This window comes from Xiphias gladius, chromosome 7, assembly GCF_016859285.1.
Source record: "Xiphias gladius isolate SHS-SW01 ecotype Sanya breed wild chromosome 7, ASM1685928v1, whole genome shotgun sequence".
NCBI classification, from domain to species: Eukaryota; Metazoa; Chordata; class Actinopteri; order Istiophoriformes; family Xiphiidae; genus Xiphias; species Xiphias gladius.
Window position 1 is genome coordinate 28,309,679 of NC_053406.1, and position 27,645 is coordinate 28,337,323.

At 46.7% G+C, this 27,645-nt stretch overlaps 2 protein-coding genes across 6 annotated transcripts in view; one reads left to right on the plus strand and one right to left on the minus strand.

The window, feature by feature from the left end:
• zgc:162698 (uncharacterized protein LOC560165 homolog) lies at positions 1–22,779 on the minus strand. Of its 2 annotated transcripts, none has more exons than XM_040129870.1 (21): positions 22,621–22,779; positions 19,873–19,945; positions 19,581–19,678; positions 19,035–19,157; positions 18,856–18,912; positions 17,801–17,860; positions 16,759–16,824; positions 16,416–16,557; positions 15,320–15,381; positions 14,543–14,726; positions 14,340–14,439; positions 13,897–13,990; positions 11,618–11,686; positions 10,148–10,256; positions 9,998–10,056; positions 9,018–9,121; positions 8,850–8,923; positions 8,214–8,275; positions 7,890–7,942; positions 7,266–7,296; positions 1–3,368 (listed from the first exon to the last, which is right to left on the minus strand). In XM_040129870.1, the coding sequence occupies exons 1-21, from the start codon at positions 22,756–22,758 to the stop codon at positions 3,327–3,329; spliced, it is 1,800 nt and encodes a 599-aa protein (XP_039985804.1). In that variant the 5' UTR covers positions 22,759–22,779; the 3' UTR covers positions 1–3,326. The 2 variants fall into 2 exon arrangements, with proteins under 2 accessions (XP_039985804.1, XP_039985803.1); XM_040129869.1 differs by lacking the exon at positions 11,618–11,686 and adding an exon at positions 13,740–13,817.
• capns1b (calpain, small subunit 1 b) overlaps positions 22,776–27,645 on the plus strand; it is a 13,538-nt gene continuing 8,668 nt past the window's right edge. The window contains exons 1-5 of one of the 4 annotated variants that reach the window (XM_040129871.1): positions 22,794–22,893; positions 24,010–24,275; positions 26,293–26,354; positions 26,489–26,525; positions 27,408–27,500. In XM_040129871.1, the coding sequence (XP_039985805.1) occupies positions 24,186–24,275; positions 26,293–26,354; positions 26,489–26,525; positions 27,408–27,500 (282 nt within the window). In that variant the 5' untranslated portion in view covers positions 22,794–22,893; positions 24,010–24,185. Of the gene's footprint in view, positions 22,894–24,009; positions 24,276–24,999; positions 25,095–25,218; positions 25,535–26,292; positions 26,355–26,488; positions 26,526–27,407; positions 27,501–27,645 lie in introns of those variants that run through there. The other 3 variants (XM_040129873.1, XM_040129872.1, XM_040129874.1) reach the window with 3 other exon arrangements.

The following is a 27,645-nucleotide window of genomic DNA, read 5'->3' on the forward strand; positions in this document are numbered from 1 at the left end:
CCAAGTTTTTATTATTAACTTTTGATTTAATAACAAACCAAACAGCACAGTACTTTACATAATCAAGGTCTTTTTGGACAACAACAGACGGATGCGGCTTTGTGATGTGAAATGAAGAGGCTGACAAAACTGGAACACATTTTACTGTGGACACATCAGGCTGAAGAGCTTCTCTCCAGGGTGAAACCTCCATCACTGGTACAAAATCCACACCTAGTCATTCAAATCGATTAACAGCAAAGGTAATTACAAAGGCTCGTAAAGAACTAGTTAGCTGGAGTGACTCCTGCCTCCTCCTCTCAGACTGTAACTGGACACTTCTCACACTGCGGCAGAGATCAGTTTTGAACACACATTAAATTTATAGTGCAACAATACCAGCGGTCAAACATGTCTCATCTAAACTGAATCTGCTTTGCCAGTTCTGCTGCAGGTCTGCTTTATGAGTGCAGCTGGGTTGTGTTAGCAAAGAAAAATACAGAATCAGATTAGGATCGGGTGTGTGTCTGTGTGTGGGGGGGGCAAAAAACTTTATCGTGACATCCGTAATTTCAGCCTGAAACTTTTCCGAAACAGAAAAGAGCCGAAAAGCCCAAACGTTTCACCCGATGTGGCCGGTAACAGCGAGCGGACTGCGAGCTGCTGCAGGCTGACGGGGGCAGACAGCGGAGAGGGAGAGTGGACCTTTCCCCGCGGCTGAATGGGATGATGTATGGAGCGTTTAGTCCATTCAGACAAGTCACTGTCAACACTTAACAGGCTGGAACACACACACACACACACACACACACACACACACACACACACAGGATAGTCCTTGTGTTCACATGTACACGCGGAGCTGGCTGCCGGCTCCACGGGCCACTCAGAGAGATAATGGCTGCGATCATTGAAAACACTACACGCATGAGGCTGGGAAAAGAGTAACACGTGTGTGTGTGTGTGGGAGCGGACACTGTAGGTGGCCATGGTTAAGCATGATCAAAGCAAATAAGCAAGACAACGAAGTAAAGTGTATGGGGGGGACATCAGACTCAGATGGACATGCTCTGTGAGTTTGTCTGGCACTTTTTATAAATCCTAATTTTATTAGTTTACTGTTAAATGGAGACAGGAAGCACAGCGACGGACAGAGAAAGAGAATCAAACTCCCCAGGTAAAGGTCTCCAGCTGGACTTCAACCATATACGTTTCCTCTTTAGGACCTGAACCGCCAAACTCCTGGCCAATCAAACGCTTTGCCTCATGTCTTAGGTTTTATTCGTACTTGTACTACAGCTGATTGCCAACAGGCTCCTGTGTGAGAGGAAATACATGAACTAGTGTGAAGTCTGTCTTCTAAACCCAACAACCCTAGGAGTCTAAAGCCATGCTAGCAGCTCTGTGAGGACGTACTCTGAACTAAACGCTAACGCATTCTGGTTTAGCCTGTTAACGTTTGCTTATTAGCACTGAACCCAAAGTGCAGCTGAGGCTGAGGCGAGTGTCATTAGTTTTGCGGGTATTTGGTCATAAACCAAAGCATCGGACGAATTAAAATTCTGACCCAATGATGAAAAGTTAAAGTAATTTTGAGGGTCGCGTGAACAAACGTTCCAAATTCCATGGCAATCCATCCAATAGCCGTCGACACACTTCACTCAAAGCCACAAATGTCAACCTTACGGTGGCGCCAGACGAAAAGCCAGGGGATCGTCACAGACACTAGGATTCATCCACAGGGCACCGCGGATATCTCCACCAAATTTCACGGAAATCCATACAATACTTGTTGACGTATTTCCATAAAAGCCAAAAGCGTCAACCCGCTGCTGGCGCTGGGGTAAAAGGCGGGCGATGGCCAGAGTCATCAGGACTGATCCCGTGGGGGAGTATGAACGTCTATACGGTACAAAATTTAATGGCATTGCATCCAGTTGCTAAAATAGTTCAGACTGGACAGTCGAACTGACACTGCCATCCCTGGAGCCATTCAGCTACTGTAGCATAGCTCAGAAGAAAGAAAACAAGACAAAAGGCAACGGTGAGAAATAAAGAGAAGCTGCGCTAAACTGGTGAACTCCCTTATTCACCTGTCTGAGCAGCCAATCACAGTGTTCTCTTGCAAACTGCCACAGCCGTCTCTTCAATCAGCGAGGCGCTCGACAGCGGCCTGACGGCGTCCAGTGGCGGACCGTCGGCTCAGTGAATCAGAACCCTTAAGCGCGTGGTACGCGTCGACGAGGTTCTGCAGACAGTTCACTAAAAAACTGAGGGGACCACACAAGTCACCTGAACGCACATCGTCATGCAAAGGGACATATAATGAAATGCACTTTGTTGGCAGTTAGGAAATTCTAACAATAAAACTAGTATTTCGTTAAAGTCAATCAAAGATATTCTAAATTTTCACTGACTGCAATTAGTCTGATGGAGTAAATGTGTCTTTTATGGTGATCTTCTTCTGTTGCAAAAACTTCAAAATTCCTTCACACAGACACAAAGAATGAAGTAAAATAACCCCCACTCAGCCAAAACATAAAAAAAAACATCAGTAAATTTATCAATAATTTACTGAATGCAAACAATTTAATGGCTCAAAATGCACCGGAACCAAAGCTGGAACAACATGGATCCAAAACCAAAACTACCGTCAATGACAAACCTCACAATATTCCAAAAAAGCAAGCGCTAGAAAACATTTCATAGTAGTCATTCACATCCATGTTTTTTCTTTCTGAATAACAACTTTGGTTTTTACAGGTTGAAGGGATCCAAATGAAACTCTCTCAACATGTATGAAACTGTCAATGTAAGAAAAAAAATAAAAATAAAGCAGCAAAACAGCAGTGACGGGGGGCAACAGTGAACACACAAAATGTCTGACGACACAAGATTTGAAAATCACATTTCTGCATGTGAACGGTGAGGAGGCAAAAAACCTCATTAACATCAAATTTTTCAAAATATATTGTATATAGAGATATAAATACAAACGGGCACTAAAAATAAAAATAAAAAGGGTCTGTGTGTCACTGTGATTGATTTTACTCCCAGCGTATGTACAATCAAGGCTTACAAAGCTCATAAATTCAGGGATTAAATCACATACCGACACCGCCGTCCTCGTAAAGCAAATACTCGCTCTCCTCTGTGTTCCCTCTTTCATCCATCAGTTCGTCAATCCCTCTTCACATGTGCACTTAATCAGCCATCCTTCTCTTTTACTCCACCACATACACCGATATTAATCCGTATTATCTGTCAGTCCGTTTACCCCACTGGTGTTTATCCAACACTCCTCCTGCTGCATCTTCCCTCCACTCATCTGTCCTTCCGCTCCCCCTTTACTCCATCTTGGACATCTCAAACTTCGTCGTCATGGTCTCCTGCAACAGAAAAACACGCCGTCATTATGAATTGTTTGGTAACGGCAGTCGAGAAGCGTTGATTGTGAACTTTCCGCCTAATCTAATACTACAGACTTGGTTCATTCATGTCTGTACCGATCCTTTAATCACTGATCCACCTGGCGGATTTTTTGTGTTCGGTGCTTTGTCTGCACATGTGATGCAAAAACCACGGGTGTCAATTTGCAACCATAACAGCCTCCACCCTTCTTCCAAGCCAGAGCGGGTAAAAAACCACTTCTTTGCGGACCTCGCCTTGTGCACGGGGACACTGATGCGTTGGAACAGGCTAAGAGCACAACACAAACTGCCGACACAAAGTGAAAAGCACACCATTGTCTATAATATCATTGTAAGCTACGGGACTAAGATATCCCTTCCTGTAACCTAATGGGTTTAGTAAAAGCCAGAAAAAACAGTTCCAGACTGAAAGCACACGAAAGAATGCGTGGCCTCAGTCTGTGAGCACTTCTGTGGCTGTTTTCTGGGAGAAACCGGGGCCATCGCAGACGCCCTGAACGCCCTTACGCTTAATCCACTCCAAAGGGATCGTTGTGAACCTGTTCACAGTCGTATCCATGCTCAGTACAATGTGATGTGTCATCAAACGAGAGGAGCTTACTGGACACCAAACCATACTGTTTGTTCAGCCAACCCTCGATGTTTAGTGTTAATACATCGGACCGGTGACCCGGCTAAGAGTTGGTAGAGGCACGCTACCTCTGGCCCCGTTGGTCCAGTTTGAGTAACACATCCATGGGTTTGCAGGCCTATCCGGCGCTAAAACGCTGCACAGAGGTTTTTATACTGAGGAAGGATTTTACAACTTTGAAAAGTTAAGACAATTGCAAGGTAAAAAGTAGAAATATGGTGTTTGAATTTGTGCGATTGGCCAATGCAGCACTTGTGTCGAGTGACGACGCACTGCGTCCTGTCGCAACTCCAACTCAACGGCGTGGCCTCATTCAACTGAATGAGGGGGACCGCTTGTGTTCTTTTTCACGCATGGCTCATGTGGTTCAGTATGCAACCTAAGGGGATTGAGCTGCAGTGCCACTTGTGGCCACTAGCTGTTGCTCCAGTAAAACCCCGACTGTAATGACGTGACGGGGAAAACCCTCCACATCACTCTAGAAACACAAAGTGGATCATGTTTTACACAAGAAGCTGTTAATGGTGGATATCAGTTTTTCACGTCAGTCTTTGTGTGTTGTGTTTTCCGGTCTATGCTCAAAATAAGGGGACATTGGCGTTCAGCAGGACCGTGTACTGCTTTCCCTCTGCTCTCCCTCGATCTTCATTCAGTGGCAGACTATTTCATGGATGCGACGTCTCGGTATTTCAGACTTTGCGAACAACCCCGTCCTCCATTCTTCCCCGTCCTCTGTCCCCCATTTAGCGAGGAGGCCGACATTGTTAAGGTGATTCCTTTTGTTACAGACATGATGGATGAAAACTGCAAACAGACGAGTGACTGCGATAAGATCACAGTCCACATGTCGTAGCCAATTTGTCCAGTTTTAAACAGAAGTCCTGTCTGGAGCGAAGCTAGCTGTTGTTCTTGGTTTCAATACTAATTTACCGAATTAAGCAGACTGACGGGGAAATGCGTCAGGTGATGGATGGCGACAAAAGACAGCCAAGCCTTTTTTTTTCCTTCGTTAAAAACAAGCCGGTTTTTAATCGCTGTTATTTGTGGTTGTTCAATTCAATCAGTCTGTGTACTAGTTAAAAAACGCACAAGATGGGGGATGATGGGGAGGAAAAGCTCCGGCTTACCCTTGAACAGAGTAACCTAACACAAAGTCCATTTTCAGAGTTAGTGAATTATGGGTACAGTCCTGTTATCTGGTCCTAGTCCCAGTCTATGCGGCGCTGAAAATAGTCCCCACCAAATGTGCTCTTCCCTCCTGTTTGAATAACATTTGCTAGAAATCACAGTGACCAGCTGTTTAAAGAAATTAATGACCCCCCCCCCCTTTTTTTTTACACGAAACTATGAATTTTTGAGGTGTTTTTAAAGATTTATGTCTTCAGTAGAAACCAGTGGGCTTGGAGCCGAGCTTCACAGACAGATGAGGGAGGTCGGAGAGTGTTGAGATGGACTGAGACGACGTTTTTTTCATTGTTTTTTTTTTTTTATAGTAAGAAAAAAACGGAAAATATTGCTTTCTCTTCCAGTGAGCATTGGGATGGTGGCAGGGCAAAGCAATGTCCCTTTAATTCCCTCCTTAATCAGGATAAATGACATAATTTGTCATTATGGGGATAACGGGCAGGCTGGGTCCGGATTTCTCCTCAATATACCTCTTAAATAACTAGAGTGCATTATGTAATCCGCCACAATGACATGGAAAGTAGCGAGTTAAGGCAATTATTTCCCCTTAGTTTCATCCCCTAGCGAGGGAGATGCACTGAATTGTTCATGTTTTCTCCAACGTCCGACAACCTTCACTTTAAAACATAAAATCACTGGTGTGATGGGGGAAAAAAAAGTCGGTTATACCCTTAAATTACTATCATTATTAAATCAAGCATCTGAAATAAGCAACATTTTATTCTGAGCCGTTCAAAACCTCCCTTCCTTCCTTCCTTCCTTCTCCCCTTCGTTTGCCCTCTTTGCCTTCCCTCCTCCTCTCCTTCGTTACAACACAAAGAGTATAAGGGGCGTTCTGGTGTGTGAGAGCCTGCCGTGTGCTATGGATTTTAATATCTCTCAGAGTGCATACAGCAGCTTACATAAGAACTTGATTTTACATAAGAGGCACTTTGTTGATTGTTGGATCACTTGACAAGGTTCCGCTCGGAGATGAAAGAGTAAATAATTTCAGAAGTGGTACGAAAACGCTGCGAGCAAACAGACAATAGAGGAGATCAACAAAATCGCGAACAGACATTAAACGCGTCAGGTCTGATGAGACAGTTACTGACTAGTTTTTCCAGAGGATTCGTGCTTAACGTCAGATAAATAATGAGTGTCTTCTTGTGTTTTGTGTGTCTTTGTCTTTAAAACGACCATTAATGGCTGCGGCAGCACCGGCACACCAAACACACGAACGCACACTCAAGCTTCGCACCGTCTTATTGTTCTGCTTTCCATGACAACAGAGAAGGGGATAAACAGCCGTGTGACGTAACTGTGGCCACCGATGCCCTCTGCTGATTGTCTGCCACCCCCTGCTGCTCACAAATATGAAAAACAAGCATGTGCGCGTTGGAGTGTGTGCGTGTCCCCTGCAGACACACACAGATCTTGTTTGAGGAGATTTTCTAAAACTTGGTCTCAGTAAAACAAAACGACTAAACATTTCTTTCTTGGCAAAAAGGCCTCATCTGTGTTTTTACCCTTTTAGGTGCCAAGTATTTACAAAATGAACCAGCTTTTATGTGTTGTTATTGTCTCTTCCTTAGCCTTTACATGTTTATGAATATATTTACATCTTGTACTTGGGGTTGTAGTTTTGAAGTAGTTTTCTCTAAGTTTAGATGCACTGGTGTCTCAACCTGACAACAACTTAACAACTGGGGAAAAAAAACAAAACAAAACAAAACACTGTCTCTTTCTTTCGTCAAGTGTGATTCTCTGCACATTCAAGTTTGCTTTTATTTGTCTATACTGTATGCAACTTCAACCTGATCTAACAGTTTATTCAGTGGGCTAACTCTGAATCTACGTGGACCGTCTTCCGCTGCTATCATGTTCAAGTCCCGCTCACCGACCAGTAAAAGCACACAACGGACACTTTTAAAAACCAACCGACTTTACTCTTATTCGGCCCTGAAATGGCCTCAATTCTCAACAACTGTGAAGTTCAATCTTATCTCATTGTCTGTGTGCAGTTACATCATAGTTTACAAAAGAAGTGAGCAACGTACCTCATCCGAGTCCAGCAGGGGGGGCAGGGCGCTGTGGAGAGAAGACTTTCAGCATCACATCTGAGGTAATGTACCGTATTAACAATTTCTGCAATCAGTGGTATTATAGGCCGTCCAGACCAAGAACGATAACTATAAATATTTATTTTGAAAATCGCTCTAGCTCAAGCGGATGGCGGAGTCCGCACCACAACTGTAACGACCGCGACAGCGGCGAACGACATCGTTGGGACCACCTTCGGAGCGTTTTGACGAGCGACAGAAACGCCGACAGCCAGTCAAAATACATTGGAAATACAGGGTGTCACGTTCAACACGGCAGACGTCGTGGAGAGACTCATCACTGAGGTTAAAAAATAAAAAAACCCGACGCCAGTTTGATAAAGCAAAGTATTTACAAAGACGCTGACAAGGAGGAGGACGCCTTGGATGCAGTCGGGCTCACACTCAGAATCCGTGGTGGGTGGTGGTGTTTTCTTTTTTTCAACAAACAGCAGCTTGGCGCCACAGTTTACAGAACGTTATCGTCCACCGTCGCGGATGCTCACGGCGTTATCGTTACGGCTATCGCTCTCGGTGTGGAGGAAGGCCCCTTGGACTGGTTTCATGCCGACGATGACTTACACATCTGCCATGGACGACGGGATGTTCTCTTCTACCCATTTCAGATCCTCATCCTGGACAAACAACAAAATGGCGTTTAACCGTTTTCGTGTATTTTCTCTTCAGGAATTCATGAAAAAAAGCGAGACTTTTGACAGAGTGGGTGCGATCAATTCGAGATATTTCACTTTTAAAGACAAAGCTGATGATTGAGTTTCTCGCTACAATGAGACGAATGATAACAGCTGAATAAATACTGCTTAATATCTGTAGCAGTAGAACTACAAACAGTCTTGGCCCTAGGTTTGTTCCTCTGAACTGAAAAAGCATTTTGTCATCACTCACCACTTTGTTGGGTTTGACCGTACCGTTGGTCTCATTTTTCATGCCCCTCATCTTCATCCCCTCTGGAGACATGAAGCAGTAAAAAAGGAAAAAAAAAAATCACGTTTACAACTCCTCATGAAGCACATTCCACTGAAATCTGATCATATACTGAAGACGGTCCCACTTCATACGATACGTGGCTCGTAAACATTATGTTCTTTGAGTTCTATCTTGTGCGGACACTAAACATCATTTAATCTCTTTTAGTCTTCATTTATCATGAGGATAACTTCCGAATAAAATACAAACACACAGAAATAAGTGAATAAGCTGCAGGTAACAATCAGACTCACAGTACGCGGCAATTTGAACTAATGGAGTTAATTTTTCATCGATAATTTAACAATGGGCTGTGAGGCAGCTGTTGAAGATCAACCATTTGGCACATTCGCGGTGGTTCTGAGCGATTACTAACCAACTAGCGACCTAACTAACCAACCGATACAACGAACTAAAGAGAAGGGCAACGAAGGAGGTGGAGAAGCGAGACAGAAATAACACAGGAAGGGAAGGAAGGAGGAAGCAAGTAAGGGAGGAAAACAGAAAGAGAGGAGACAGGAAGGGGGGGGTGAAGGAGGTGTGTAAGTTTCTAACCGAACGCCTCATTCATCATGGGCTCCTTCTCCTCTTCCTCACTCTCTTCATCCACCAGAGGACTGAAGGCATACCTGTTGCAGAGACAGAGAAACTGAATTTACTTCACGGTTCAAAACACAAAAACTGTCAAAGTAACAGCAACAGCCCTGATACACCCCCCCTCACCTCTGGTTATTGGCCGATGGTCGCCATAGGAACATGATGACCAATAGGATGAGGGAAAACAAGAAGCGCCAGAAAGCGTCATCTATCCACAGCTCCCTCCAGTCCTACCGACACACACAGAGATAGAGAGCGATAGGGGGACATGTTTAATCAAGACACCTGAAAACCATTCAAAATGTTTACAGGAGGAGAAGAGACTGGAAATTAAATACATTTCTTCCTCTTGTGGCCTGAATATCTCCCCGACAGAATTTAGAGAAGAAGAAAAAAAAAAATGTCAAAGAACACATTCAGTTAAAAAATGTAAGAGTAGAGGGGAGTCGCACAATTGAATTGCGTATTTATGCTGAAATATTCTAACAAAGGTGACGGAAGCCTTTTTTGCAGCCTACAAGTATAATGGGAAGTTCATAAAATTAACACTTGACTTTCATTACAAAAAAACGTATGAATGAAATCACCATTTACTCCAGATACGACTGTATCGACCCTGACACCCAGAATATAAAGTTTATTTAGTACTAATGTTCAGCAGAAAATGTGCCGCTGGCACATTTTTTATTCACACTTTTTACATTTGTAATGAATCTATAAGCAAATTGGCACATAACTGCAAAACGTTCTCCCTGGCAACATATTTCACTGGGTTTTCTACGATATCCACTTGTAGCAGCCAAAGCCTGATTAATGTTTTTATGGTTTATATCTTTAGGAAACTCAAAGCACATCTCAACGTTCTGGACTGGAAATGAATTTGCCACTGGACATGATTCAGGCAGCAATTACGTTTCTTCCAAAACGTACGTTTTTTAAATAATTTTTTGAAGGGTTGAACTGTTGGTGAGGTCGGGATTTTACAGTTCCAGTAACTTTTCAACATAGCCACTGAGTGTTCATCTTTCGAATTAAATGAAAAAGAAATTAAGCAATAAAACACATGCTAAACCCTGCTGATTAAACCCAGAATCTCGAGCACTTACAGAAAGACATTTGGACATCTTGAAGGTCTTGGTTGTCCAAATGATGAAGATGACCGATGCTGAAAAAATAAAGACAAACACATACAAGCTTTAAAGATCTGACATGAGTTCCAGCAAATATTAAACACAAACACAGGGTTTTTTTCATACCTATGACGGCGAAGATGAGCGTGTTGGTGAAGTGTCTGTAGAGAGAGAGCTTCACCACGTTCCTCCTCAACCTCAGCAGCTTCATGGTCTGAGCCAGGCTCACAAAGATGTGACGACACAGTCAAGGCACATCAACCACGAGTAAAGTAAATACACCAACTGCAAATACTCATCAGGGTTTTAGATCGCTGTAAGTGAAGTGGTTTGCCCAGTTTGCGTTTGCACCACAGACAAAGTGGGTTCGAGACCCACCGTTTCAAACGGTCCTGGGTCTGGTTGTTTGGTCTGCAACACAGTTCAAGGGGAAAAGGAGCAACTGCGGCAAACATTTGAGGTGTTACGCACCCGTAGTCTGTGAATCTTTTCAAAGTTTTACAAGCTGCATGTCTTAATTTTACTTATTGTTTCAGCTGCAGAAATATATCATTTCTAATATTGTCAGGAATTGATATAAACACCTTAAAAATACAGCAAAACATACATTAAAACTGAATGTATGTATCACTGAGTCAAACTTCATTTAATCGTTAATTAAAAGACATTAACATTCAGTGCAAATGGTTTCTACTAAACATGGAAAAAACACGTAGACAAACAAAGCAGAGAAATAGCAAACAATACACGGTCGAAACCTAGTATGTGGCTGGACAGCCCGTCATCTGTTTGTTTCTCTCCTACTCTCTGTGCTCACATAGACAGTAACTTAATCCAGCTGAATTCCCAGTAAAGCTGTTCTCATTTACGTGTTGTTCTGTTTCTGTTATCGTGACGACGGAACAAGTGCGAATTAGTGACTGAAACGCGGCCCATTAACACACGTTAACCAGCAGACGCTTCCAAACCATTTCCAAGCTGCTGCTCTGCTGCTAAAGTCCTGATTTTACAACCACGACGTCGTCTGACAAAATCACCAGACACATACGTTAGATACAACGACTGTATTTACTTGTAACATGATCAGTCAGCGTGAAAGTTAGAAGCTCATTCGTGTCTATGTCAGCTGCTGTGTGGTCAGTCAAATGAGACACACTGAGACTTGTGCCTGCGGATGGAAAGCCCGAGTTAATGCTCACGGGGCAACACGGGCAACCCTCTTTTTTTTTTCGGAAAGTAGCCAAGGTTTTTCCAAGAAGTCGCTAGATTTGTCGCTGGGAGCTTATGTGAAGAAAAGTCGCTAAAAGGGCCTGAAAAGTCGGTAAATCTATCGACAAAGGCTCTAAGTCGGCAACACTGCCTGTAAACGCCCCCTGATGTGATAATAGAAACTGTTTGCGCCAATTCATTTTGAGAGAGAAACAGCCAATGTGGAAACTCACTCACTCACTGACGTTCGCGTTTATAGGGCTGGTCCTTCTGTTGCGGTCCAGACAAAAAAAACAAACAAAAAAAAACAAAAAACAAAAAGTGAATGCCATATAAACAAACTCTCAGTAAAACTAAAAAGGGGGGCGAAGGTGCAGTAGCGGATATCCACCAGCAGAGGGTAGAGTCGAGCACAGCCAGAGGAATAGCGGCCAGGAGAACTACATCATCTTCAGCCTAGAGAGAAAGAAAAGTTAAGACAGAGGAGGAAAGGGACGGGATTGGATGGGAAGTGGGGATAAACAGAAGCAGAGAGAGTAAGAGGGCAGGATAGAGAAAAAAAAGAGTGACGGGTTGTACGAAAGAGAGGATGAAGGGTGTATAGGTAAAGAGAGAGGCACAGAGACACAGCGTACCACACAGGTAAGACAGCAGCTAGGCTACTGGTAATTCTAAGTTTGTGTTGCCTGACCTGGGGCAGCAGGTGGGTGGGGTTTACCAATTTCTAAAGATAGTTTTAGAGGAGTCAGCAATCACACAAAAAAAACAACAAAAAAAAAAAAAAAACAAAAAACACCCCATTAAACCCACCCAACAAGCAAAAACAAACAGAACAGAACAGAAACACCAAGAAATTCCTGGTGTCAAATCTGCAGAGGCCAACATGCAGAAAGGAGCCTTAATCCAGACAGAAAGACAGACAGAGGACAAAGCAGGTCTTTGGCTTTTATCTCCCTCTTGTGGCAGCAGGCACAACATGAACAGCTGCCTGAATCACTCAACAGTGGCCGGCAGTTGTCAAAAACTATTTTTGCTTCTATTACAGAGATTAGTTCTTAATCTTGTTACATATCAGGGATAAATATTTCCGTGTCCTTCTTCACCGAGCAATACGGTTGAAAGCTTGTGAGTGAACTTTGAGTTTAGAACATCTTATCAGAGATATTGGTATATCTATAATAACAAATGGCTCAGAGAGAGGTAAAAGTATCCATTACTGCGGCGGCAGAGTTGAACTGAACACCTCCTCTGACAGTGAAGACACACAAACTTGGGCTGATCCCAGTTGTTAGTCGCGTCCTCCAGCAGGTGAAATAAAACGAGAAAGAAAAGTTTTTCAGTCTCAAGCTACTAGTCTGAAACTCTTCAAAAAAAAAAAAAATCGGACCTCCACAGGCCGGCCTTGAAATTTCCGCATTTTCAGCTCGATCATGATTATAAACCAACAGTTGCGATTGCAGTCGGCAGAAATACATCATTAAATAAGAATCTGAAACACATGAAACTGAACAAATCGTATTCTGTGCCAGAAAACTTAAGCAGAGCACCCAGCTCAGCTAGCCAGAGGTGAGCGGCACACCACAGGAAGACACTTGTCTCCGGCGGTCCCTGGCTGGTCCTTTGATAACACGCCCCTCCAAACATGAGGTTTTAATAGGGATGAATTAAAGTAAAGTTCATTTCATGTAACGTTAGCAGAGGCCTGTGGATTGTCCCCCGGCTGACGACAGCACAGACGTTATTGTGGTTTCGGGGATTCGAAGGTGAAAAGGCATCGAGCCATCTATTAAACCTGGACCCGGTTTTACAGGATCTCTCAGTCATACACTCTCTGAAAAAACAAAAGTGCTTTCATGCATCGCAATCTTATTGCCCAGGTTTAGAAGGGAGATGCCACTGATGTAAGGGCGACTTGTTCACTTACACCCTCAGTCCAGATTCCTTTTTACACAAGTAAGAAACTATCTAGTGAAATGATGAGAGGTCTCAGGTATGATTCGGTTTTTTTTTTCAAAGCCTCAGGTTCTGTAAAAAGCAAAAAAAACTTTAAAAATCACTCAATAGTTTAGTTTAGGAGGCGGAGTGTAACCGTGCATGTGATGAACACTGTTTTCCTTTGTTTCGTGGCACTAACTCTGTGTGTGTGTTTTGGGGGGGGTTGTATACGTGTGTATGTATACATACATACATACACACACACAGATGTATACATATACATATTATAGCTTTAATTATTGTGGGAGGTTTGTGTGGATGGGGGTTTTATTTGGCTTTTATCCATCTATTATAACTCGTTGTTCTACACACCCCATGAGTGTGAACACTGGGAGATAAAAGGGGCCCCATTAGTTTGTTTGCATGTTTACCCGTCGTATAAGTTTTGGTTCATGATCTCTCTGCTTTGACCCGATTGCTTTATCCTTGTCTATGTCTGTGTGTGTGTGTGTGTGTGTGTGTGTCAGTTTGCGCGTGCGGGCACGCTGATGTGTGTGTACAGCTTAAAGGATATCCACCAGACAATACAGGCATCAGTGAAGGCCAGCACTATGTCACACAAAAATTTACTGCTGGTGATGTCGCCTCGATCCTGTAGAGAAAGACAGGTTAGAATCGCTCGATCGCTCGCTCGCTCGCACGCACGCGCACACGCTCGCGCCGGGACTTACAGCGTTGACTCGTAGGATTCCCTCGACGATGGAGAAGATCAGGTAGAGCAGACCGACTCCGACCACTCTGTGAAGCAGGGCGCCGAGTCTGGGCCTGGGGGGGACGCACAGAGACACACGGTGCGTGAGAGAGACGGAGTCTCGTTACGACTGTTACAGCAGAAATTTGCAACGAAAAATGTGATAACTAACTCGCGTCTCTCACTTTAAAAATGGAACACTCTGCAGTTTTTTGACTTTGGTCAGAAGAAACGAGCGATCTGAGCTCAGGAGACACGTGACGGGGATTTGTCATCGTTTTTGACATTTCATGGATCAAAGTGATGAAAATGATCATCAGTTATAAGTTACGCGTATTCCTCCCTCCCCTCATTAAAATACAAGGAAACCTCAGGATGCCATAACTACAAATCCCAGACAGCTTTGAGCAGGAGGAAACTTACTTGACGATGCCGTATCCCAGACTGGCAATGATCACCAGCACCCTGGCCAGAGTCCTCTTCACCGCAGAGAGCACCTCGGCGAACACCACCGCCCCGTGGACTCCAGGGAGACACATTACAACTCATTATCCCAGAACGTCGCGTCCATTCGCTCCCTCAGCGTCAAAAACCAACAGAAATCTCCTCTGTGCGTTTTCGCCTACCTGACAAGCCGTCATATCGGATGCTCTGGAACTCGGCATAGTAAACAGCTTTCTCCAACATGCCCAGGAAGATGACTCCCCCGATCCAGAACTGGATCCTGAGCAGATCCCTCCAGTAACAGGCCGACAGGACCAACCACAGCACCGCCAGCAGCACGTACACGATGCACATCACCATGTAGAACTGGAGGCAGGGGAGGAGGAAGGAAAGAACCGCACACAGTATTGACTTTGGGGGAACACGTCCAAAGAGAATTTGTCAAATATAATAGATTCTTAAGTGCTCTTAAAAACCAGCCTTGGACGTGAGTTTGAGAGTTTGAATTGATTTAACTGACCCACTCTGACATGGACCTTTTGGAGGGTGATCAGCAGCAGTCATTTATTCCTGTGACATCAAACGCAGTGTTTGACTCTGGACTTCTGATTCTGTACCTTTCCTTTCTATTTGTCGACTCCTGCTCGAGTAACGTTTCGCTGAAACTACGGCGCCCGACTGTTTAAGGAAACTACTGGGCCTTTAAAAAAAAGACCAAGAAAAAAAAAAAAAGTGAGCCGCTTTTAAATATTTACGTTTTCATTGGTACCAACCGGTTTCAAAATGAGAACCGCGGGGTGAGAAAGTAATGATATGGATTTATTGATGATAACAAAAATATACAAAAACCCCAGACTTAACCTTTGAATCACTGAATGCAGTAGTTTGATTTTAAATTCTGCAGGGTTTTCTTGTGTGTGTGTGTGTGTGTGTGTGTGTGTGCGCGTGCGTGCTCGTACCACCATCAGAGGCCATTCAGTGGCTGATATGTAGTCATGAGGACCGTCCATGCTGATCTGCACTGCAAACACAAACAGACACTGTTAGACCGACCGGTCCAGACCCGGACACAGACACAGCAGTTTCTCGTGTCACACTGATATAAACATCCCGCTCCCTTAAAACACTCGAATCCAGTGTTGTGAGCAGGTTCACCGCGGATCGACCACCAAGTGAAAAAAAAATTGGTCAGCAGAACAAACTGTCAGGCCCCTACTCTTAAAGCAGTCGTCCGTCAAAACGTTTGAATCGCCTGACTCATCTCAAAGGACGTTTACTGTGGGACACGCGTGTACTGCTCAGCTCTGAGTTGTAGTAAAAGTTGCATCAAATGCTATTCAATAAACATGTCAGAAGACACGCAACGGTCAGCAAGCATGTTCAGCGTGTGCGTAAACGTGTCACAGTGGCAACATCCGTGACAGCTGCGATAAATACCTCCGGCCCGAACCTTGAAAGGGCGGGTTCACAATCCCTAGGGTCTCACTTTCGAAAGCAGCAGTCAGGCGTCAGCTTTTGCTTCTGCTGTAATCATTCTTCCCGCTCAACGGCCAGTAGGAGGAGAGGTCCCTCCCTAATGCGTGACAAGTGACGGGGAACAAAATCCCCACCCCTCACTCGTCGGTCTGAGTCCAGTCAAATCAGGCGGGTTTCCTCCACAACCACAGTCTTTCACATACACAGTCCCCTTTCTGTGCCACATCGCCTCCACTGCAGCGCAACGAGGAAACGGACAGAGGGGATTTTATACTAGAAAGACTGAGACGAACCTCAGCACTCAGCGTTTGAATGAATTGTCACACGGGACACAGAACGAAGGATTTCGTCCCAGGCCTCTCACCGTTGGAAGCGCATTGGGAAGGAAGAATTATCGCAGCAAGCAAAACCGGTTTCACTGTTCAAACAGGGAGGGGTGACAAACCGTGGACCCGACCTCCCGTTACACTTGAACATTTTCACGCAAACATCACTAACGGTTAATGGTTAAACACGTGGTGCGGTACACCCTCAAAGCAGTGGAAATGTGTGTGTCTGCGTGTGGAAATGTGCACTGACGCTGCAGACTCCAGGGCGCGGGGGGGTTGGCGGGGTCGGGGGCTCGGTTCTTGTCCTTGATCTCTCTGATGTTCAGGATGAACATGTAGGGTCCGTCCTCCCAGGTCTTAGCCACCGCGTCGAAGTGAGAATGGGCGGCAACCTGTGCAACGAGAGAGAGAGGAGCTGTGTGTGTGCGGAGGGCAAAACCTCACCGGGGATCGCACCGCCGGCCTGGCGTCGTGGCTTCGGCCAAACGCCGGTCTGGGGAACTGGGATTCAAACTAGCAAGCTCGGGCCACTCTTCCCGCCTGCTGTAATAAGCAGGTTAAGCTCATCCGGCTGAGCAGACCCCCTGACTCACCTCTTTCGCAGGGACAGTAGCTTTTCCTGTTTCTCCTGAAGTGCTTTTCTTCTCCGGTGCGGCGGCCTGAGGGAGAGAGACAGAGAGAGAGAGGGAGGGGGAGAGAGAGAGGGAGGAGGAGGAGAGACAGAGAGAGAGGGGGGAGAGAGAGAGGAGGAGAGAGAGGAAGGGAGAGAGAGGGAGGGAGGGAGGGAGAGAGAGAGAGAGAGACAGTGAGAGAGAGAGAGAGGGGAGAGAGAGGGAGAGAGAGACAGAGAGAGACAGAGAGAGAGAGAGAGAGAGAGACAGAGAGAGAGGGGGGGAGGGAGGGAGGGAGGGAGAGAGGAAGGGAGAGAGGAGGGAGGGGAGAGAGGAAGGGAGAGAGGAGGAGGGAGAGAGGAGAGAGAGAGAGGGAGGGAGAGAGAGAGAGAGAGGGGGAGGGAGAGAGGAAGGAGAGAGGAGGGAGGAGAGAGAGAGAGAGAGGGAGGGAGGGAGAGAGAGACAGAGAGAGGGAGAGAGAGGGAGGGAGGGAGAGAGAGAGACAGAGAGGGAAGGAGAGAGAGGGAGGGAGGGAGGGAGAGAGGGAGGGAGAGAGAGAGAGAGAGAGAGAGAGAGAGGAGGGAGGAGAGAGAGAGGGAGGAGAGAGAGAGAGAGAGGGAGGGAGGGAGAGAGGAAGGGAGAGAGAGGGAGAGAGAGAGAGACAGAGAGAGGGAGGGAGGGAGGGAGAGAGAGAGAGGGAGAAAGACAGAGAGGGGGGGAGAGAGAGAGACAGAGAGAGAGAGAGGAAGGGAGAGAGACAGAGGGAGAGAGAGGGAGAGAGACAGAGAGAGGGGGGGAGAGAGAAACAGAGAGGGAGGGAGGGAGAGAGAGACAGAGGGAGAGAGAGAGACAGAGAGAGAGAGAGAGAGGGAGAGAGAGAGGGAGAGAGGGAGGGAGAGAGAGAGAGAGAGAGAGAGAGAGAGAGAAAGGTAAGCAAAAAGCAGCGATCAAGGGAACCTCTTACTAACGCTACTGTTTGCTCTGCTCTGTGTGTTTGCTGTAGGTGTGTGTCGCGTGTGTAGACCTTTGGTTTTGGAAGCTCCACCTCTCTCCTCCTCAGCCCTGACGTCTTCTCTGTGATTGTCTGAAAAACAGAAAAAGGAGCTTTAGGACGGAAGACGGGAAAACACGGTGTCGACACGTCTGGTCTCGCTGGTTTAGTTGAAGGACCGTTAAAGGGTTCTGGTTCCCGTTGTTACCTAAGCTCTCTCGTGCGTGAGTACAGACAGAGACGGGTAGATTCAGTAGAAACGAGGGCTGGATGACGCGTGAAAATAATCGGGCTTTTGTCGAACACTGAAATGGGCCCTGGAAAACAAAAATACAGCGCGGAAACAGATTCTTCGTTGTTCAGTGTTTTACCAAAGGAGACACACTCGCGGCGATCAGGCGAAAACTGAGCCGAGCAGCAGAACGCGACGCTACGTGACAAACCGGCCAGTGTGTCAAATAAAGAGCCGGAGCTACGATGAAGTGTCGTGGCAGAGCAGCTCCGCAGAGTTTGGAAGGACTCCCCAGATCTCTGCGGTCCGGAGTGTGAACACCCAACGCCGGGTCGCTGGATTTCGCCGGCGACTCCGTAAACCTGCATTTATAGTTGTGTGTTAAGGGGCCGCGGTGTAACCTCCGCAAAACTGTAACCGCTCGCGAGGGACGAAGCTTCCAGAGAGATAACACGCGGGCGCAGCACGGGGACACGCATCTAACGAAGGCGTCTGGGCTTCAAAAAAAACCCCAAAAAAAAACCTTCCGCTCGCCGTGATCGCTGCTCCGTGTAACCGAATTACCGTGAATGAATGAATGAATGCGGCTGTCTCGCTTTCAGTTATAGGCCACGGCGGCGCGGAAGTTACCTGGATGTAACTCCAGTTACATGAGCGCGCCGTCGCCCGCCACGACGCGCGTCGCAAAGTGAAGGAAAGAAACGCAAACACACTGTGATACTGGGGGGGTGGGTTTGTTCATCATGAGCTGCCGGACCGAGTCGGGATCCCGTTTGGGGTCCTTCCTCTTTTTACACGCGGCTCTGGTTGAGAAAGACGAGCAGAGAGAGGGAGAGGGGCGGGAAGCGTCTCTCACCGGCGGCTGCGGCGGTTCTGTCAGTCGCGTTTCCGCCCCGAAGACGTTCAGGCCGAACTGCAACATAAACAAACAAACACCCGGTTTAACACACAATCACCACATACTGCTGCTTTCCTTCTTTTTCGTTTCCACTGTGTGTGTGTGTGTGTGTGTGTGTGTGTGTGTGTGAGAGAGACCGCGTTGGGGTTGATCTGCGTTTGGCAGAGGACGGCAGGATACTGGTGGAAAACGTAGAATCCACTTCCTCCTCCTGGTTGTCTGACCTCCGTCAACCTGAAGTAATTTCCTACTCGGGACGCCTGGAGACACACAAACGATATAAAGACGAAGAGACAGACGTGTTGTTCATTTGTACACGACGGGTCCCAACGTGTCAAATCAAGTAGGAGTAATTAGCGGCGACGTAACATCGACCACAGGGAGGTAATTCAAAATGACGCGTGTCCCGAAACACGGGCAGCAAAACCTTATGTAAAATAATCCGCTTCACGTAAGTGAGCTGGACTGATGTTCACTTGACGTCCTCGTGGACCATCTTCTGTCTCTCACCCCACTAGCTCAGACCCTCCCAGACCTTCGGGGTCCGTGAGCTCATTTTCTGACCCGAAATCTTCACAACTCTACCGACCAGATCTGACGGGGTTTTTCCAGATCCTCATCTGAAAACCTCACCCGGGGAGCTCGGGGGGGGGGGGACAGCAGAGCAGAGAACAGTGTCTTACGTCCAGGCTGAAGACCTCATCGTAGCAGCGGGAGCTCCTCAGATACCAGGAGACACTCAAATTGACAGGAGTTGAGAAGTTACAGGTCCCTCCCAACACTGCCGACACACACACACACACACGCACACACACACACACACACACACACACACACGCCAGATTAGCAACTAGAGGCAGTTTCTTTCAGGCAGAATCCATCTCTGAACTGGACGCACAGATTTATCTGACGCCGAGTAAACTGTGTAAACTGTTTCCGCCTCTGTCCTCTCTGTCCTCCGGAGGATCTACTCACGTTTGAGATGGATAAAGCTGCTGTTGAACAGAGTCTTAGTGAAGTAGAAGAGAGTCTGCTTCTTCAAGGTCTCCTGGAAAAAATGAACACACACAGAAGAATTAGGTTTATTTTTCCGATCTGTTGTTTGTTCTCCGGACATTTTTACAGTTTCCTCTTCAGACCTCTAAAAACAAAACAAAAGGCAGTGTGGGATTTTTTTCACACTGTGACCATCATTGTGAAAAACTGAAACGTTCTCCCGGGCTTTTCCGTTTATACTCTAAACCAAATGACTATTGTCTAGCGCCGCACTGGAGAGCGAGGAACCGAAAACCTCGTCGTTTCACCAGAGACGTAAGACGGGCGAGCGATCCGAACCTCACGGAAACTCTGGCTGGATGCTAACAAAAAGAGAAGAGCCTCCCATTTGGTCCAGCACGGTCCAGTACAATCCAGTCCAGTAGATCCTCGTTTTATCTCAGACTTCGGTGGCGCGTTCAAGCTTTTCCGAAAGACGGATGAAAGGAAAACGCTCGGCGAGGGAACGTGCGAGGTGATGATGAGGAGCGGACAAAGGGAAGATTTCCAGCTGATAGCAACGTCCGTGATCCTCATCGGCTGGATCAAAAACATCCGTCCGGAGCGATGTCCCCGTTTCAACGCGAACGCCGGCGACTGGGGTTCCGGACCAACTGAGGCCCAAAACTGCATGAACCTCTCAGTTGTTCGGTTTGAGGTTTTTCTCTGGATCCTGGTCTCCACTGACTCCCACTAAGAGGATCAAGATTTTGATGGCCCCGCTCCTTTATGAATATTCCGTCATTTCCTCAATGGCCACGCATTACGCGCACAGAGTCTGCTACGGACACCGAACCTCTGTCCTGCGTGCGACTTACCGTTGGCACGCGAGCGCGGCGATGGAGAACGAGCGCCGCAGCGGGGACGGAGGGACGGGGAAGGTCCCACGGTTACTAAAACCACGCCTTCTCGCCTGTATGGAAGAAACGGGACGGAGCGTATTCCGGGAAGAGACAAGAGGCGCCGGAGATTGAATTTGAGCAGGAAAGACGGAGGGAGAATCAGGGTTTTGTGCTGCTGTTTACTTCACCCACTGCTTTATTGATCGATTCATTTGCTGCTGTCGGACCACAAATGATCAGATGAGTGGTAACACGATGCTCCGTGTTTCGGAGAGAGCTCGGTGCCAGGAGATAAACAAAAAAAACAAAAAAAAAAGCAAAGAAGAGAACTTGTTTGGTCCTTCGAACAAAGTCTTTCCTCGTTTCCAATCTGACCTCCCCGTGTTTAAGTCTACCTTTGGAAAATGGCTGCCATGTTTCGGGGGAAAAAACCATGTGGCGGCTCGGTTTCAGGATGAAGGGTGTAAGGCTGCAACTCCCCGTCATAACTGATCAATTAAGATAATTACATTTTGGGAATTGTAATTTCACGGAGCCCAAAGTGGCATCTTCAAAGTCACATTGCTCGTTTTATCCGACCATCGGCGCAGAAAAACCAAAAGTGTTCACTATTATATATGATCGCGAAAAAGCAGCAAACTCGACTGAGAAGCTGGAACCAGAGAATATCAGACATTTGGGTTCTGATATAATTAATCGATTATCAGAAGAGCTGCTGATTAGTGTTCTGTCGACTGACTAGAACGATCAATCGAGTGATAGCGTCAGCTCTAGGGTTAGGATTATTCTCCTCATTATTATTATTGTCAGAGCCGAAAACCCTTCAGTTGATCGGCAGAAAATCACGGATTGATACTTTGATAAATTACAAACTGAACATTTAAAAAAAGGAAAAACAAATATTCACTCGTTTCAGATCTAAAACGGAAATATTGCCTGTCGTTCTTAGTCTTGATTATTAATGAGCGGAATATCTTTCGGACTGTCGGTCGCACCAGACATCTTAGGACATGGAGCCCGTTTTATCATAATTATTATTGTTATTGTTATTATTATCAGCGGGGTCACTGAGTTAAGTGCTTCATCGTTCATTTACCAGCAGATACTTGGATTTTTGAAGCAACAATGCCAAACATTTGCCGGCTCCAACAACTCAATTGTGAGGATTTGCTGCCTTTTTTTTTTTTTTTTTTGGGTCATATACGATAGTAAACGAACTGTGGGCCAGATATATATAGAAAAAGACACCTGAACGCATCACTGGGAAACTGTTATGAGCATGTTTCGCTTTTTTTTATGACTTTTTTTTCAGAATAAACGGTTAATCAATAAGGTGAGAAAGTAAGTGTCAGATTAATCGATAACGAAAATAATCATTAGATGCATCTTAAGTTAGTTTGATTATTACTATTGGGAATATTAGAATTATTCGTCTTCACTGCCCTCCAGTGGCCACCGTCTGGAACTGCAACACTACAACAAATCTGTACCCGACACGCAGTTGTTACGACCTTATTGATATCGATATGTATCGATCATGAAGCCCCCCCCCGACTCCATTCACGAACACCGCGGGGTTTCGTTAACAGGTATGTTTGTCTCCTCTGTGATTAACGCGCTAACGTCGTTCACACTGTTTCCAGCCGCGGCGCCGGGTGCGACCCCGTTCGGGTGGGTCGCAGAGCGGACCTCCGCCTCATCGAAACGCGTCCGAACGAGGCCGCGGCTTCCTCATCTCCCCCTCCGACCAGGTGAACGGGTGAAACCATCCGCCGGAAGCTTCCGGCACCGCCGACACCACGTCCAGTGGGTCGAGTCGCGTCGCGGCTACGAGCAGGAAACTCACACTGTCGACGTTCAGGATCCATTTCCCCGGTTCGGACACGGCGCCCACCGGCCCGGTCAGCCCCGTCAGCATCAGCAGTAGCAGCGCCGAGGACCAGAGTCCCGGACCGGCCCGACCCGGACCCGTGGAGCTCGCCATTAGAGCCGAGAGGAAGAAGAAACAACAACCAGCGGCAGCACCGAAACCACCGCGACAACTCACAACAAGCTGCTCTCTTCCTGGTTCCGGCTGACGTTGTCGGGAGTGGCCTGATGCTTTCAGGGACCGTGGGAGGTTAGACCCGTTCACTTACTTGTTTTATATTTTAAAAATATCTGTGTTATTCCTGCTGAAGAATCTGGAGCCGCAGTCTCCAGTTGTCAGCAATTTCATTTCTGTTCATTTACTAGTAAATCCCTCAGTTCGATCGGCTTTTGACTTTGATTTTGAAAGTATTGACCGGAGGTAAAGGTACCTGTGTGTTGCGTGTTGTTATAACGTTTTAGAAACGGGAACGCGAACGGCGCTAAATTACCCCTTTATCGCTAAAGAAAAAAAACAAAAAACAAACCATTTGTTTTTCAGCAGGTTTATTTCATGCTGTGCATTCAAGACCTCCAATCACATTTATTTTGAAAGTGCTGAGCGGGAAGTCTCTATCTGCGCTTGCATGCGTGAACTCGACGCAGTTTGGTCGAGGTAGTTCCTCGCTGTGACCGCGGGGGGGCAGTAAACACCCTCGGCGTTTAGAGAACCGCTGGTAAAACAGCTTCTTCGGTGAATCGGTCGTTACCGTCACCGGCGTCGACGATGTCGCCGGGGATGAACACACCGACGACGGCCCCACGACGCCGAACCACCCGCCGTACTTGACGTCGAGGGGCCGGCGCCGGCCACTGGTTCCCGGCAGTGCTGCAGTTCCCCCCTCTGACCACCGGAGGGCAGTGAAGACTCGCGTTGTGTTTTTCTTTAAGAAGTCGTCAGTGTAAAGGCAGAAACAATGCTACGTATATTCGTTTCCGGTTAAATCCTTCAAAATAAAACGCTAAATAGTTCAAAAGGAAGATAAGTCGTTTTTTGTTGTTGCGTAGTGGATTTAAGTTACACTGTAAAAAAAATCTTTACGATTAAGCATGATGAATTGATTTCTGGCTCAGTTTACATTTTTGTGTTTTTTTCAGTACATATTTAGCTTTTGCATAACCTTTGTTCCCCTTGTCACTTTTTCTGTCCTTTGCTTTTCATTTTAATCGTTAATGAATTTTATTTAAATGGAAGCCTTTTACAAATGTATTGGTAAAATTACTGTTTAATGTTGTATTTTACAACTGTTTCATCTTGTGCGTTAACTTTGGCTTTAATAAAGTTATCAAAATAAGCTGAGGGAGGTGTCTATGTTGTGCTTTTCAGACTAAATTTGTTCTCCACTGTCGAAACCCTGCTCAACGCTGGACAAAGGGAGGGAGACTAAAAATAACTAGAAGGGATAGGAGCAGAGACAAAGTAAAGCCGGACACCGGACCCATAAAACTACCGACTGTACTAGCGTTTGCACACGGAGGACAGGCCTTTGGCAGCCGGTGGAGATGTGTGTTGTGGAACACGGAGGTCAGACTGCTCGGTCCCTGCAGGACACGCCAACAGCAGCAACAGAGTTCAGGGGCCTAGTTTTGAATGTGTGTGTGTGTCGTAATCTCCAGGTGGAAATCAGCTACAATGATCATTGTTTTTCAGCTGTCGTTCCATTGAATACTTTTGGTCAGATTTTATCTTGTTGTTGTTGTGTACTGAGCATTTATGTCTATTTAGGATTGAGGTCGGAATTTTCGGCTAAAACAGACTTGGACTAAAGTACCCGTGCTTTCCCACTGACCTCTGAACGCACCATGAACTGCCTCAGCGGGGTGTGTGTGTGTGTATGTGTGTGTGTGTGTGTGTGTGTGTGTGTGTGTGTGTGTGTGGAGATGTGTGTGTGTGTGTGTGTGTGTGTGTGTGTGTGTGTGTGTGTGTGTGTGTGTGTGGAGATATGTGTGTGTGTGTGTGTGTGTGTGTGTGTGTGTGTGGAGATATGTCTGTGTGTGTGTGTGTGTGTGTGTGAGATATGTCTGTGTGTGTGTGTGTGTGTAGATATGTCTGTGTGTGTGTAGATATGTGTGTGTGTGTGTGTGTGTGTGTGTGTGTGTGTGTGTGTGTGTGTGCAGGGCGGGGTTGCTGATGCATTGAATAAGAACTTGGATCTTTTTGCTCGACTGGTTTCTGGGGCTGGAGGTGGGCGTGACCTCTCTCTCTCTCTCTCTCCCTCCCTAACTCTCTCTCTCTCTCTCTCTCTCCCTCTCTCTCTCTCTCTCTCTCTCTCTCTCTCTCCCTCCCTCTCTCTCTCTCCCTCTCTCTCTCTCTCTCTCTCCCTCCCTCCCTCCCTCAGTCTCCCTCTACCTCTCTCGCCCACTCGCCGTGTCAGTCTCTCCTCTCTTTCCCTCGGAGCAGCAGAGGTCCCGGTAAGTTCGACCGAAACCCGGCCTCACTCGCCTTTTGACGCCTGTTTAAAGTCTACGCCGCTGTTCGCCGCTGTTCGCTGCTGTTCGCCGCTTCTCGCTGCTGTTCGCCGCTGTTCGCCGCGTGTGCGCGTTTTTGCGGGGAACCCGAAGCTCGCGCGGGGGTTTGGGCATTTTTGTTCTGCCCCGCGTCCAGTCGCGGAAAAGTACTGACGCGACCCTCGCGGTGAGTTCCACCGGACTCCGAGGGAACGGAGCTGGGCGGTAGAACCAGCCGAACAGTTAGAAAACAGGGTCCCCTTGACGACGGGTCCAGGTGGAGCCGACCCGACCGCTTCGTCCCCCCGGAGGCAGGGTCCGGATCCTCCAGCGCGACGCTGCGAACGAACAAACCAACTCGTCAAAAACTTCCACCGGTGGAGTAAAGCAGCAGCGGACTAAATGTGCGTCGGCTCTTTCAAAGTAAAAGTATGAATTGTGCAGAATGGCTCCTCTCAGAGTCTCAGGTGAAAGATTTCACCCCTCGCTGATGCTGCTGTGGTTGAGATGGAGCTGAGGAGCTGGTCTATATGCTGCTGGGGAAGTGGATCGATAACAGTGTGTTGCGCTGGTCCACTAATGACAGTGTCTGTACGTGTGTGTGTGGGTAGATCCATGCGCAGAGGGAGTCCGGATCCATCCCCGCAACCCGGACAAATTCAGGTTGTCGTCAAGAAGAAGATCTGAGAACCAGCAAGTCCTCACGATTCAGAAACCGGAACTAGGAATCGATCGCATTTACGACCCTAACAAATAATCGATCATCAAAAACATTTCTGGCGCTTTTTCTTTAATTCGACTAATAGTTTTAGCTTCAATTATATGTTTTGCCAACTTTTATCTTCCAGAGTAAACAGTTGACTCAACGAAAGATCACTGTCATGATTGGTATCGTACTTATTTTCCCAGCGAATCAAGTGTTTGGTCTGTTAAACATCAGAAAATAGTGAAAAATCGGCTCCGGGCGTCTTGTTCTGCCCAGAACCCAAAGAGATTCTCTTCACAGAGAAAATTCCGGTGTCAATGAATGGTATCCAGATGAAAACAGTTGACTTTTATAGTGCTGGAGTTGTTTCCCGTGGTTTTCATTACTTGTCCACTGAACAGGCGAAGGCGTCGACTTATTGTTTATCCTGAATCTTTTCACTGTGTCTTTCTGTAGCAGACGGACGACAAAATGTTTCTGGCCAAGAACTTGATCGGAGGCATCATCAATATTGTGAGGTGAGCGCACGCTTCTGACGGAGCGGGGCTAGCAGTTTCCCCCCGCTCCCAGTCATTGTGCTAAGCTAGGCTAAGCGCTTCCTGGACCAGGGTGTTGACTCATCTCGTTGCCTTTTTTTCTCCCTCCCCAACAGCAACATCGACCCGGCTCAGTTTATTCCTTCAGACCCAGTGAGTACCGACGGCGGGAAGTGCTCGGCTCCCCGCTCCGCCTGGCGCTCGGGAAGTCTCAAACACGTGCATTTCATGTGACGTGTCACGGACCCTCTATCCTGCGCCGCGTATAGATGTTCTGTCCCCTTCGGACCCAAACATGAAGCGACTCGGGCTCAGCTGTAGAACAAAATCCAGTTCAGGCCAACAGCACTTGTTCTGTCAAAACCAGTCTCCAAACGTATTCATTTATTAAGTCCTGAATGTAAAGCACAAGAAATCTACACCCTAGTAAGCCCTTGTTTTTCTTTAGGCTAAAAAAAAAAGAAAACAAGTGAAAAAAATCCGTCATTTGAGTGAAACCATTTCAGCCTGTTCCCAGCACACATCCAGTTTTATAAAACCAGTACGGAGCCTGGAGCACTGGTCAGTTACAGACCAAAGTGTTTGGTTTTAACAGAAAATAGATGGATCAATGAGAGCAAACCCTGATAAACTGATCAATGAAAACTGCACTTAGACGATGGATTTTAAAAATCTGTGGTTGAGGGAGTCTGGCCAGTGCCAGTGTAAGAATGGTGAACTCTTGAAGGGAACCTGGAGGAAGGTTTAATTAAGTTTGAACGTAACAAATAATCAACACATTCATCACCTGTGTCGTGTCCTCACAGCGAACGACCCCAGATGGGTTCCTGACAACTAAAACTGAGAAACGCTGCAAAAACAGCTGGATTCAGACTCGTTTGAATCCACACTCAGGTTTCTCCCAGTGAAAGACAAGCAAACAGACACCCTGGGCGTCGCAGTGCAGGTAGACTGAGGAATGTGTGTGAGTGTGTGACCTAACAGTAGCTCTTTGTTCGTGTGTGTGTGTGTGTGTGTGTGTGTGTGTGCTCGCAGCCTCCTCCTCGCAGACCTCTGAACTTCGCTGAGACTCATGAGAACGATGAGGAGAAACAGTTTCGGAGAGTTTTCCAACAGCTGGCCGGAGATGTGAGTTTGTAATATTCATTTTTTATCCACTTCCTGTCTGTTCTCCTGTCTGTTCTCCTGTCTGTTCCCCTGTCTGTTCCCCTGTCTGTTCTCCTGTCTGTTCCCTGTCTGTTCTCCTGTCTGTTCTCCTGTCTGTGTTAAAGCG